The 12,444-nt window shown below is 45.3% G+C and overlaps 2 protein-coding genes across 2 annotated transcripts in view; both read left to right on the top strand.

Annotated features, from left to right (window-relative positions):
* The first annotated feature begins 2,094 nt into the window (after positions 1–2,094).
* The window catches only part of MAPK15 (mitogen-activated protein kinase 15), a 30,993-nt gene continuing 20,643 nt past the window's right edge, over positions 2,095–12,444 (top strand). Inside the window, exon 1 of the mRNA XM_061479144.1 lies at positions 2,095–2,112. The gene's annotated coding sequence lies outside the window, so the exon portion shown is untranslated. The remainder of the gene's footprint in view (positions 2,113–12,444) is intronic.
* Positions 4,556–11,579, top strand: CCDC166 (coiled-coil domain containing 166). The gene is made up of 2 exons (XM_061479153.1): positions 4,556–5,907; positions 10,367–11,579. The coding sequence occupies exon 2, from the start codon at positions 10,399–10,401 to the stop codon at positions 11,290–11,292; it is 894 nt and encodes a 297-aa protein (XP_061335137.1). The 5' UTR covers positions 4,556–5,907; positions 10,367–10,398; the 3' UTR covers positions 11,293–11,579.

Genomic DNA, 12,444 nt, shown 5'->3' with positions numbered 1-12,444 from the left:
CTTCTATCCTGTTTAAAGCCATTTTTTTCCCCAATTTCCACCTCTTTTTGGCTCATTTCTAACTCAGTTTAACCCACTTTTTTCTTTTTCTAACCCATTTGTGCCCATTTGTCCCCAGTTTTAAGCCATTTTTGGCCACTTGTAATTCTATTCATGCCATTTTTAGCCATTTGTAACCCTTTTATGTCCAACTCTAACCTGTTTTAAGCCATTTTTGGCCATTTCTACACCTTTTTTCTTCATTTCTAACGCAATTTTTGCCACGTCAAGAACATTTTTGTCCATTTCTTACCCGTTTGAAGCCATTTTTTTCTGTTTCTAAGCCACTTTCCCCATTTCTAACCTACTTTAAGCCATTTTTGTCTATTTCTAAACAATTTATGGCCATTTCTATCCCATTTTTTGCCCATTTCTTACCAGTTTTAAGCCATTTTTGGCTATTTCTAACCCATCTTTCCCATTTCTAACCCATTTAAAGCTTTTTTTTTTTTTGGCTATTTCTGAACAATTTAGGGCCATTTCTGTCCCGTATTTGCCCACTTCTAACCCCTTTTAATCCATTTTTGCCCATTTCTAACCCGTTTTACCCACTTCTTACTTGTTTTAATCCCTTTTGGGCCATTTCTAGTCTTTGACCATTTGTAAGGTGGTTTAAATCTTACAAAATTTTTTTTTTCCTTTTCTAACCCATTTTTGCCTATTTCTTCTCTCATTTTAGGTACGGGACAAAAAAAAAAAAGTTACTTTGGTACCGAAAAGTCCGCGTGTGCTGCCACCACGTGTCCAAACTTCGGTACTGCAGAGGGGTGGGAGGAGGCATGGCGTGGAGCTGGACAAGGCTCGCTGCTGCCGTCTGGCCAAGAGCAGGTACTACAGGTGATGGAGATGGGGGGGGGGGGGAGGGGGGCACAAAGGAGTGGCTCAGTGAAGCGCTAGGTGCTGCCATCCTGTGGCCGAAACTTGGTACTGCAGGGGAGGAGTCGCTGAGTGGCAACGGGAGCGGCGTTCAGGCAACCCGCGGGCGCCATTGGCAGCACCACCCCCCCCCCCCCCCCCCCCCCCCGCGGCTGTCATTGTCAGTCACTCTTAGCCCCGCGCCTGTTCCGGTCTGTCTTGCCGACGCCCCCCCACAGCGGCCATTGGCTGGAGCGCTTGCCGATCACCTTAGCCCCTCCCCACTTCCGGTCTGTTACGCCTCCGTTCCCCGCACGGCAGCCATTGGCTGGAGCTCTTGTCAATCTTTCTTAGCCCCGCCCCGCTTCTGCGCTATTTTTCCACGAGCCCCCCCCCCCCCCCCCCCCCCGGCGGCCACTGCTTGGAACTCCTGCCAATTTCCCTTAGTCCCGCCACGCTTCCTGTCTGTTATGCCAACGCCCGCCCCACGGCGCCATTGGCTGGATCCTTTGTCAATCTCTCTCTTAGACCCGACCCGCCTCCGGTCTATTTTGCCACCGCCCCCCCCGGCGGTCATTGGCTGGAAGGTCCGTCAGTCACTCTTAGCACCGCCTCTTTTCCTGTCCGTTTTCCCCACAGTCCCTCCACGGCGCTCAGTGGCTGGAGCGCCCGTCAGTCACTCTTAGCCCCGCCCCACTTCCTGTCTTTTTTTCCACCTCTTCCTTGCTGCGGCTATTGGTTGGAGTGCTTGTCAATATCTCCTAGCCCCGCCCCGTTTCCGGTCTGTTTTGCCACCGCCCCCCTCCCCGTGGTCACCATTGGCTGGAGATCTTGCCAATCTCCCTTAGCCCCGCCCCACTTCCGGTCCGTTTTGCCACCGCCCCCCAGGCCACCATTGGCTGGAGGGCTCGTCAATCACACTTAGACCCTCCCCCCCTTTCCGCTGTTATGCATCAGCCTCCCCAGTGCCGCCATTGGCTGAGGCTCCCGTCAATCATTCGTAGCCCGGCCCTTCCGCCGCTCTGATTGGTTCTTCGCCACAAGTGCAGCCTCTTTTCTACACCCCGTGCCGTACCGATTATTGGCCACGTGATCGCAGCACCGATCGTCTCCCGGCGCCGTTCCTCTGCTTCCCCACGCGCAGTGCCGCGGTTTGCACACACGGTAGCACCGGAACGCGGCCCCCAGCCGCTTTCCCCCCATCACAGCCCGCTTCGGTGCTCAATTTTCGACAGGGAAGGGGAGCAGCGGGTGGTGCCCGGGGCCACAGCGCGGCCCCCTTTCCGTCCCATCAGTACTGGGATTTCGACACAAGATGGCAGCAGCGAGCGGCGCCCGGAGACGCTGCCGCTCCCGTCTGCACATGCAGTACCGCCGTTTGGACACACGGTGGCAGCACACGCTCACCTTTTCGGTGCCGCAGAGGCAGCGGGCTCCGAAACCGCTGCTCCCAGCCCGGTTTTCATCCTCCGGGGAGCGCTCCTCGGAGCGGTTTTCCTGGTTCTGCTTTTGTTAGACCCTGACACGTGGCACATGTGTGCAGTGCTAAAAAAAAGGGGGGAAAACCATATGGAAACAAACGCTTCAGAATTATTCCCCCCCTTTCCCTCTGCCTACTAATGAGCAAAATGAAAATCTATAGAATTGTGAGCATATGGGGCGAAAACTAATGAAAAAATGAATAAAGTGAAAAAAAAATCTGTTTGGGCAGCTGTTTTTCTTGCGTTTCATTTCATTTTGGTGTTTTTGGTTTCATTTGTGCATGTCAGAATTGGGATGGGGGGAATAACATAGCATCTGGACTGGTATAATGTCAGTAAAACAGGCAGAGATAGATCAGTTAGATGGAATTAATTGCAGCACCATAGGCTGGATGTGGAAATAACACCATGTACATGAGTGAGTGGTGGGACTGCTTGATCTGCCAGGTCCATGCAACCCCTTTGCATTAAGTGAGCCTCAAATTACCCCTCAATCACCCCATGTGTGAACACACTACAATCTCCTCAAGCTGAAGCAGCTCTGGTTGGGGTGGAGCAATCCACAGTTAGAGCTATCTTCTAGTTAGCGATGAGCACTGGACGTGGAGTCCTCTTAGCAGTTGCCATGGCTGAACAGCACTTAGGGAGCTGGTCTGTGGGTCAGCAGAGAGTGCTGTCCAGTGAGGTTTCCATAGATGGAGTTTTAGGTAAGTGTAAGTGGGGATATCCATATTTGTGGCACTGGTCCAGAGGGCACAGGAAATGCCCAGTTATTTGTTTTTGTCCTAACACATTAACTTTAGGTACAGGGTCTGGACATTCACACTTAAGGAGGTGGTTCATGGGGAATCTGAGAGCACCGCTGTGCAAGGTCGTACACACGGAGTTTCAAGTGGATATGTAAGAGTGGCTATCCATGGTGGTGGCGGCAGCGTTGCAGAGCTCACTGTGAGTAAGTGAGGCTCAGCAGCAGCTTTCTGTCCTGGCACCTTAGGCTTAGCAACAGGGGCCGGACATTTGCACTCAGGGAGCTGGTTTCTGGGTTGCCTGAGCATGCTGCCCACAGAGGCTTGACACAAATGAACCTTTATGTGGATAAGCAGGAGCGGATTGCCACGTTGGTGGCACTGTTCCTGAGGACACTGTGTGTAGGTGAGGCCCAGCAGCAGTTTTCTGTCCTGCTGCACCTGAGGTTAGGAGCGGGGTCTGGATGTTTGCACTTTGGGATCTGGTGGCTTGAGTGTAATTTGGGGCATTTGAAGGTGCTTTGGGGGCATTTCTGGAAGGGTTTGAGCTAGTTTGGGGGCAAATTGGGCTATTTGTGCATAACTGGGGGTAATTCCAGCCATTTGGGGGCATTTGGGGTGCATTATGAGCTGCTTTGGAGCATTTGGGCCCATTTGGGGGAGTTTGGGGCTATTTGGGTCTGGTTTAGGACAGTTAAAGCCACTTTGGGAGTCATCTGTGCTGATTTGAAGCAATTTGGGTGGGGGGTTGGGGCAGTTTGTGGCATTTCAGGCTGGTTCAGGTTATTTTGGCACACTCAGCTGCTCTGGGGCATTTTGGGCAATTTGGGCAGGTTTGGGGGCACTTGGGGTGGGCTTGGGACATTTCTGTCTGGTTTTAAGGCCATTTGAGGCAGTTTGGTGTTTTTTTTTTTTGCTATTTGGGGGCAATTCAAGCTGGTTTTGGCTGAGTTTTATGTAATTTCAGCTGGTTTGGGGGAATTTCAGGTGGGGTTTGGGGCAATTTGAGCTGAATGTGGTTAATCTGGGCATGTTTGGGGCACTTCAGGTGGGCCTGTGAGCAATTTGAGCAGGATTCTCTAGGATGCTTTCTATAGGACAGTGGCCAAATCAACACACGGATTTCAATCAGGTCCAACCTTCACTGCAAGCACCAGCCTCGGGAGCCACTGTGGGCTTCAGTCAGGTCTGGCCCCGCCTCTTTAGCGCTGCCTCCCCCCAAATGGACTCCTCCAGCCTGGGTCCCTTCCACATGGTGTGTCCTTTAGCAATAGGCTACTCCAGTGTGGGTTCCCCGCGAGGTCACAAGTTGTGCAGCAAACCTCCAGTGTGGGCTCCTCTCTCCAGTGGTTCTGCCAGGAGCCTGCTCCAGTGCTGGCCTCTGACAGGGTCACAGCTTGCTTCAGCCATCCCCCTGGTCCGGTGTGGGGGTCCTCCCTGGGCTGCAGGGGGATATCTGCTCCACCATGGACCTCCATGGGCTGCAGGGAGACAGCCTGCCTGGAGCACCTCCTGCTTGCTTCCTCCCTGACCTTGCCGTTTGAACAGCTGTTTCTCTCACACATTCTCACTCCCCTCTTTCTTTTGCTGTTGCGCAGCATCTTTACTTTTTCTTAAATATGCCATCACCGAGGCACTACCACCATTGCTGCTGGATTCTGCTTTGGCCAGTGGTGGGTCCTCAAAGCCATTTGGTTCCATACAACATGGGGCCAGTATCCAGTGTCTTCCCAGAGAAGCCAACCCTGCAGCCCCTGCCCTCCACTACCACACTGTTGTGCATAAACCACATAGAAGGGTGCTCTGATCTATCAGCAAACCACCTACAAATCAGTAAAATCTGAAGCTATAAAATTGAAATTAGAAAAGAAAAATTTCACTTTCAGACGTTTTTATGCAAACCGATCAACCACTGCAATAAACAAGCAAAGGAAGTAGTCTCCATTATTACTGTGTTCAAGTTTAGATGCATTTCGAGGAACTTGTACTTTAGTCACAAATAGCCAGGTTAGATGAAAAAGTAAACCAGTGAAATTCATTGCCCTATGCCACAGATATGCCAAGCTTATACTGTTACACACAGAGAGAAACAAAAATTCTCATGTACCAGGATTAGCTCATTTTCCCTACAAAATGCAGGAATTGCCTCCTAAACTATTCATTTCCTCTCCAAAAGCAGAAACTCCTCCATAAATAAGAACTGCATCTGCAAAACTCCTTTCTAGCATCTGCCTTTCAGATGTCACAAAAATCCCCATATACACACACCCCTTCTTCACTTTGTGGGACCTGAGGCTGCTTGCCAAACTGTTGGAAAGAAAATGCAAATATATGAACCAGAAATGCTCCAGCAGATACTGGCACCTAATTCCCAAAAAGGACTGTATCTTAAGTCATACCTTTGCCTTTAGCAGTGAGCTGAGGCTGTTTCCTCATTAATACATTGGCCACTATAAATCTTAATCTTAGAAGCCAAACTGCCTTTGTGTTTCTGCTTAACTGATTGTCTATTCCAGCTGAAACCAGGACCCTGATGCCAATAAGTAACAAATATCATAGTCAGGCCCCGCAACCGAGCTGGGAACTGAAACAGCTACGAGAATCTCACTGCAGAACTTCTTTTGTGACTTGGCATGTTTCATCGCCATGGACACTCACAGCTTACAAACAGCAGCACTCCTTAGAGAGCACATGCTGGCAATCAGCAAATGCTGTCCAATAGACCAGGAGCAGCAAGCCATGAGAAGCTATCTGGAAAATCCATGAAGACCACAGGAGCAGGAAAGGTCAGTGCTTTCTTTAAAATACCCACCCCATTCTGTATACCAACTGCCACAAGGCCTGGCTTTCCCATGCAGATGTAGCATTCATACAGCTCTACAACTCCCTTTCCCCTAAAACCACACAATTAGTATTAACTCAGTTCTACTATTGCCTGTTATGACACCCTTCTGTGTCGTCTGTTTCCTAAAACAACTGCAATGATTTCTGTACAGAGTCTTATGTCTCCCCATAACTGCTCTACTTCTGATGCAGCTGCCATATTCCCAGCTGGGAACCTGTTCTGCTATTACTGTGGCAGGCGATTTTAGTATATTTATTCTATTTTGTTCACTTACCTCCCTGAATTTTGCGTATTTTCTTTAAAAAGGGTTACCATTTGTATTACGATACAGTAACTTTTATGTTCATTAAAACATTAGAGTTACCAGACATTAGAGTTACCAGACTTCCCTCCAGTTCTAAGTCCTTGATTGCACTGTTCCTCTTTTGAATTAGTTTAGAAATTCAGCACACAAGGTGCTAGTTACCCCTCTATTTTCCTATTATATATGCAAGAATCATTAATAGAATCATACAGAATCATAGAATAATTGGGGTTGGAAAGGACCTTAAGATCATCTAGTTCCAACCCCCTGCCATGGGCAGGGACACCTCACACTAGACCATGTCACCCAAGGCTCTGTCCAGCCTGGCCTTGAACACTGTCAAGGATGAAGCATTTACCACTTCTTTGGGCAACCTGTGCCAGGGCCTCACCATCCTCAAAGAACATCTTTCTTATGTCTAACCTGAACTTCCCCTGTTTAAGTTTGAATCTATCAACACCTTGCCCTACCACTACAGTCCCTGATGAAGAGTCCCTCTCAAGCATCCTTGTGGCCGCCTTCGGATACTGGAAGCTGCTCTGAGGTCTCCACGCAGCTTCTCTTCTCCAGCTGAACAGCTCCAATGTTCTCAGCCTGTCTTCATACGGGAGGTGCTCCAGCCCCTGATCATCCTCATGGCCTCATCTGGACTTGTCCTTCTTATGTTGACACCAGAACTGCACACAGTGCTCCAAATGGTGTCTCACAAGAGCATAGTAGAGGGGCAGGATCACCTCCTTCATGCTGCTTTTGATGCAGCCCAGGACACGGCTGGTTTCTGGGCTGCAAGCGCAGACTGAACCCAGCTCATGTTCAGTTTCTCTAATAACGAGGCACTTTCCTTCCTTTAGTATCTATTGTGGACTTAACTGTGCCTCTTAGATTGCAGGTATCTCAGCAGCTTTAAAACATAATGTGGCATATTAAAAAAAAAAAATCCCCTCTTGAAATGAATACTTGAAAAAAAAATGCAAATTCTTAATGTAGCATTGCAGGCACAGTGCTCACACTGCCTGAATATATATTCAAATTGTCACATTATCACTTACTATTATTTCAACAATTCCCTGCCTCATTCACATCACAGAAATTATGCCAAATACTAGACATCCCTTTTCTATGCTGTATCATCTTTTAATAACTTCATATATACAGAAGATCAATTTTTAAAAGTGCTATATAGGGCACAATCATTATTCCATCACCTTCACTTGGTATCTCACAAATGTTGCAAAACGTCTTCAAACTTATTCCTCAAATTCAGGAAGTGTTTAGCTGTACTTACCAGTGAACCTGTGCCACAGTCAGGACCAACAAAACCAATATTCTGAACCTAAAGGAAAAAGCACAAATATCAGACATGTACAGCTCCTATCTTGCTGCTGTCCTTCATCATTCATTATCCAGTAATGTTTGACCCTTCTGGAAAACAAGCCTGTGCTCTAAACATGCATTTTACTCTGGTAAATTTTACTAGCATCTTGGTTCTATTCCTCTCCTGGACCTGATAGTTACAAACAAGGCAGTACTAGTTTGAGATGTGAAAGCTGGGCATAGCCTTGCGGTAACCACAGGATGATGCATCTCAGGATCCTGAAAAAAAGGGAGCAATGCAAATAGTAAGATCACAATCCTGGACTTTAGGAGAGTATAGAGTTTGAGCTACTCAGTGTCTGGAAGAATCCCATGGGAGATGGTCCTTGAAGAGAAGTGCAGGAGAGCTCCTCCAATCTCAAGAACGGTCCATCCCGAATAGGAGGAAGTCAAGCAAGGATGGCAGAAGGCCTACACTGAAGACCAAGATGCCCCTTACAAAACCCATATGTAAAAACGAATCATCCAAGTGTCAGGATCACACAACCCAGGATGAATACAAAGACACTGTCTGAACGTGCAGGAAGCCAAAGCCCATCTGGAATTGAATACAGGAAGGGATGTGAATGGCAACAAGAAAGGCTTTGCCTCTTAGCTGAAAGAGGCAGAGGATGAGTGACAGAGGATGACAAAAAGGCTGAGCTACTCAGTGCATTGTTTGCATTGGTCTTTACTGGTAAAACTGACCTTGCAGAATCTGAAGTCCTTGAGGCTAGGGAGAAAGCCTGGAGCAAGGAAGCCTTGCCCGTAATGGAGGAGGATCAGGTTAGGGAACATTTCATTTAAACAAAATGGACGTACAGAGTTCTACTGGAGCTGACAGGATGAAGAGGATGAAAAACTTTTTTACTGTGAGGGTGGTCAAACAGAAGGAACAGGCTGCCTAGTGGGCTTTTAAAGTCTATGTCCTTAGAAATACTCAAAACCTGACTGAACACATAACTAAGCAACCTGCTGTGGTTAACCCTGCTCTGAGCAAGGGGCTGGACTAGGCAATCTCCTAAGGTCCCTTCCAGCCTCAGCTGTTTGATGGTTCTGTGAATGTGTCCTATTAGTGATGAGTGAGTAACACAGTGGGAAGTATCAGACCGGAATTCCTATGTGCAGTGTGAAGTGGTGTGTTTGTGTACCCAATGCAGATGGGCTGAAGCAGGATGCTTGCTAGAAAGGCATTTCCAGTCAAGGACAAAAGAATGTGGCATAGTGCTTCCACTGCAAACCGCTCCTGCTACTCCCAGTATGGACTCATTCTGCCCACCCAAAATGTCCTTGAAATCTTGAGAGTTTAAAAATAAAATGATAAAGTTTTATTATAAAAATAAAACACTGTGTTTGACCTATTATGCAGTGCTTTGTCACATACCTACCACGGGCCAAAAATACATAGTCTACTGCAGAAATACAAATAGATTAGCTATGATAATACTGTGCTATTGTGCATTGGAATAACTTGACCAGTATAAATAGAAAATGACACAGGTAGAAAGAGAAGCCTCTCATGCCGCCTTAATCAAACTGTCTTTATTAAAGGACTGGTATCTTCTCAGCAAGAGGCAAGCCAGACAGAACAACTCATAAAAACACAGAAAACCAAGGCATGGTTACCAATGTACTCTGACAGAGCTGTAACATCTTCCTCATGATAAGAGTAAGCCATTTTACATTAATTTGACTAAAACACCAAAGCAAATTTCAGGCTACTTACCTATAACGGAACCAAAATAGAACACAGAAAAAGAGATGGTGAAATGATGTTCAGCCCTGAATGTTGTGTACTTATCTCCCACCCACCATCTCTGAGAGAAGAATCCAGTCCTCGACAATGCACACATCCATATGGCACATTCAACATTCCATCAACATCCATGGCACACTTTCCATGGCCAGATCTCGGAGGATGTTTCTTTAGCCATTATTGCCTTTATGGTCATTATTTCTCTTTATATATATTCATGAATTTTTAGTTATCTGTGTCATATCTCAAATGACATTATAGTTTAAGATGATGTCCAAGAAGGTATCAGTTTATGTTACCTCAGGCAGTGGAAGGATAAAAACATGGTCAGTCTCCAAAGTGAGTGAGTATCTTGCTTGATTACTGAATCCCGAGATTAAAACTGGTTGCAAGACTTCCTTTTCTGCTCTCATTTCATAAGAAAATACTGACTGAACTTTCTAAATCCAGGAAAATGATTCAGCTGTCTCTTCAAATACAACTGCAGGACATAGCTTTGATGGAGGAACGGGGCTTAATCTGTACTACTGTCCATAACATTTTCTACAGATAACTTCCAGTCCAGCCTGATGACTTAGCACTTATGTTTTAGAATTTGCTTTATGAGTATGGAAGTTTTGGGCATGCCTCTGTTAGCACTTTAGTTCTTAACTTGCTGCTGAAGTTTTAAGGACAAGGTCTACTGCCTACAGAAAGACAGTACAATAATTGGCCAGTGGAATCTGACTTTGTACTCCAAACTATAGAAATAATACAACATTATACAATAAAAGAGAAATCTTAAAAAAGATGTGTATTTTTAGATAAGCAGAACTACTTTTAGTTAACTAGAAATATAAAAATTAAAATATGAATTTGTGCATGTTTCAACTCACAACACAGGCCAGACATGAAACATTTAGGCCAAATATTCTAGCTGGGGAAGAAACACTCATACGTGTGGCATAAATACTTGGTTAGAATTTGTCATTTTTCATTCTGTTACAGTTTGCCAGTGTTTGATACGCCCAGTGTGGACTATGGCATCCAAGACAAAGCAGAAGAAACAAGACACCACACGTACTGGGAAAAATAAGCAAGAAATAACAACCAAGAATGGAGATACATCCAAAGAAGTAAGTGACATGGAAATACTTGCCCAAGAGAGAAAATCATACTTGCAGAAGGAGTACGAGGTTGTTACTGAACATATGAACACATATATGGGAAGGATGGAGTATTTCCTGCAGGAAAATAAATTCCTAGAAAAGGAAGCCAAACAGAATCAGGAAGAGGGCAATGCTTACCTCTCTTACATAAAAAAACACAGCCAGAAGTGCCAGGATGTGATAATAACATTAAATGACCAGAATCATGCTGATCTCTCTGAAGTTGAGATGCAGAAAGAGAAGCTCATCTCACAGTACACAGGAAAAGAAAAGGATGTAAGGAGAGATCTGATGAACATGGAGTCAAAGTACTCTCTTCTGAGCATGGAGGTTGAAGACCTGAAGCCTTTCAATGACCCATCTTATCGAAAGGAACAGATAAAAAAGATTAAGCAGCTGGAGAAGGAACTGTTGGTCACAAAGAAACAGCATTCAGACGAAATGCACAAAATCAAGAGCAGATTTCTGCAGGCCAAGGATGACTGTAAGATGGACTTTCAGCAGAAGATCCACGTTCTCACCAAGAGAGCAGAAGAAGCAGCAATACAATCTCTAATTCAGCATATCAAACAAGTAAAAGCAGAGAATTGGCATATGTGGCAGGAATTGCTCAGACTCATCCAATACTCAAAAATCCTTAAAGAAACTAAAGTTCAATTGAGAGAACAGCAGGAGCAGCTTCTTCGGGAGAACCAGTACATTCAGGACATGGCACACGCACGACACTGTTTTACACCAGCATCAGGTGCACAATGCAACTGGTGAAACCTACAGGTCTCACAGCCTGTTCAGATGTGCCCATTAACCTCACTCTTTCCAGTGTCAGCAGACATTGCTGGACTGGCAGCTGCTGCCACCATTAGCTAAGTAACAGAGTATAGAGAACAAAATATTCTGTGCAAGGATGAAAGGATTTACACAGCTCATGCTCAGCACATGATCCAGACAACAGATCTTAAAAGTAACATCAGCTCTAAGACATCTATATTAAGACATTTGAAACTGCAATCCCTTCATGTCCCAGAATAAACAATGACATTTTCTCTTTGAAATCAGTCTTTTATGTTTCATTAATTAGTAATTTTCCATGGGCAAGTTATATTCTTAGTCAGTGAGGCAAACTTCATCTAAAAATACCATAGTACCCAGTGTAGGCCAGCTCTTACTTTCAGCAGTATTCATTTTCCCAAATCTTCTAAATGGCAAAGATTTATTTTACCTTCTGCTAGTCTCCAAAGAAGAGAAAATAAATAAAACCAAATAAAGGAACCAAATCTTTTACACAATATAAGCAGTTGAAGTATTTGACCCTTGGTCATAACTATCAATAAAATACCTTCATTTAACATATGCATATCAATTTTTACCTCATTCTTTTCTTGCTTTAGTGTTTCACTTGAGAAGCAAGAGGTAAACAGTTGTTTCTAACAGACTTCAGCTACATTCTCTTTCCAAGTTGAACAATTCTGGGTTTCAATTACCTCACTGACAGTGACACCAGAGGTCACTCTTAGTCCAAGTTTTAACATTCACACTGGGCTACTTTATACAGAAGCAGACCTTTGTTTCAATTGGAAGAGACCTCAAAGTAGGATCAACCAGAGCAGGGCCACTCTCGGTGCTTTTTAGTATCTCCAAGGTCTCCACATCCTGTTCCAACGTTTTGCCACACAAGTAAAAAAAAAAAAAAAAAAAAAGAAAAGAAGAAAAGAAAAGAAAAGAGGAAAAGAGAAAAGAAAAATAAGTTTTTGTTATATTTAGATGGTATTGAAATTCCATCACAACTTTCAGTTTCAGAATAGTCTGGCTCTGTCTTCCCCCCTCCTCTGCCTCTGTCTTCCCCCCTCCTCTGCCTCTGTCTTCCCCCCTCCTCTGCCTCTGTCTTCCCCCCTCCTCTGCCTGATATTTAAACACGTT

The sequence above is a fragment of the Pezoporus flaviventris genome, unplaced genomic scaffold (assembly GCF_033815535.1).
Source record: "Pezoporus flaviventris isolate CSIRO_AGI_PZ_B2104156 unplaced genomic scaffold, CSIRO_AGI_Pfla_v1 ptg000142l, whole genome shotgun sequence".
Taxonomy (NCBI): domain Eukaryota; kingdom Metazoa; phylum Chordata; class Aves; order Psittaciformes; family Psittacidae; genus Pezoporus; species Pezoporus flaviventris.
The sequence above is the reverse complement of the archived record's forward strand: the minus strand, read 5'-3'. Positions and strand labels throughout refer to the sequence as shown.

What these genes read in the sequence shown, in the direction of transcription:
- CCDC166 (XM_061479153.1), top strand. Translation starts at nt 10,399, where the DNA reads ATGGCATCCAAGACAAAGCAGAAGAAACAAGACACCACACGTACTGGG.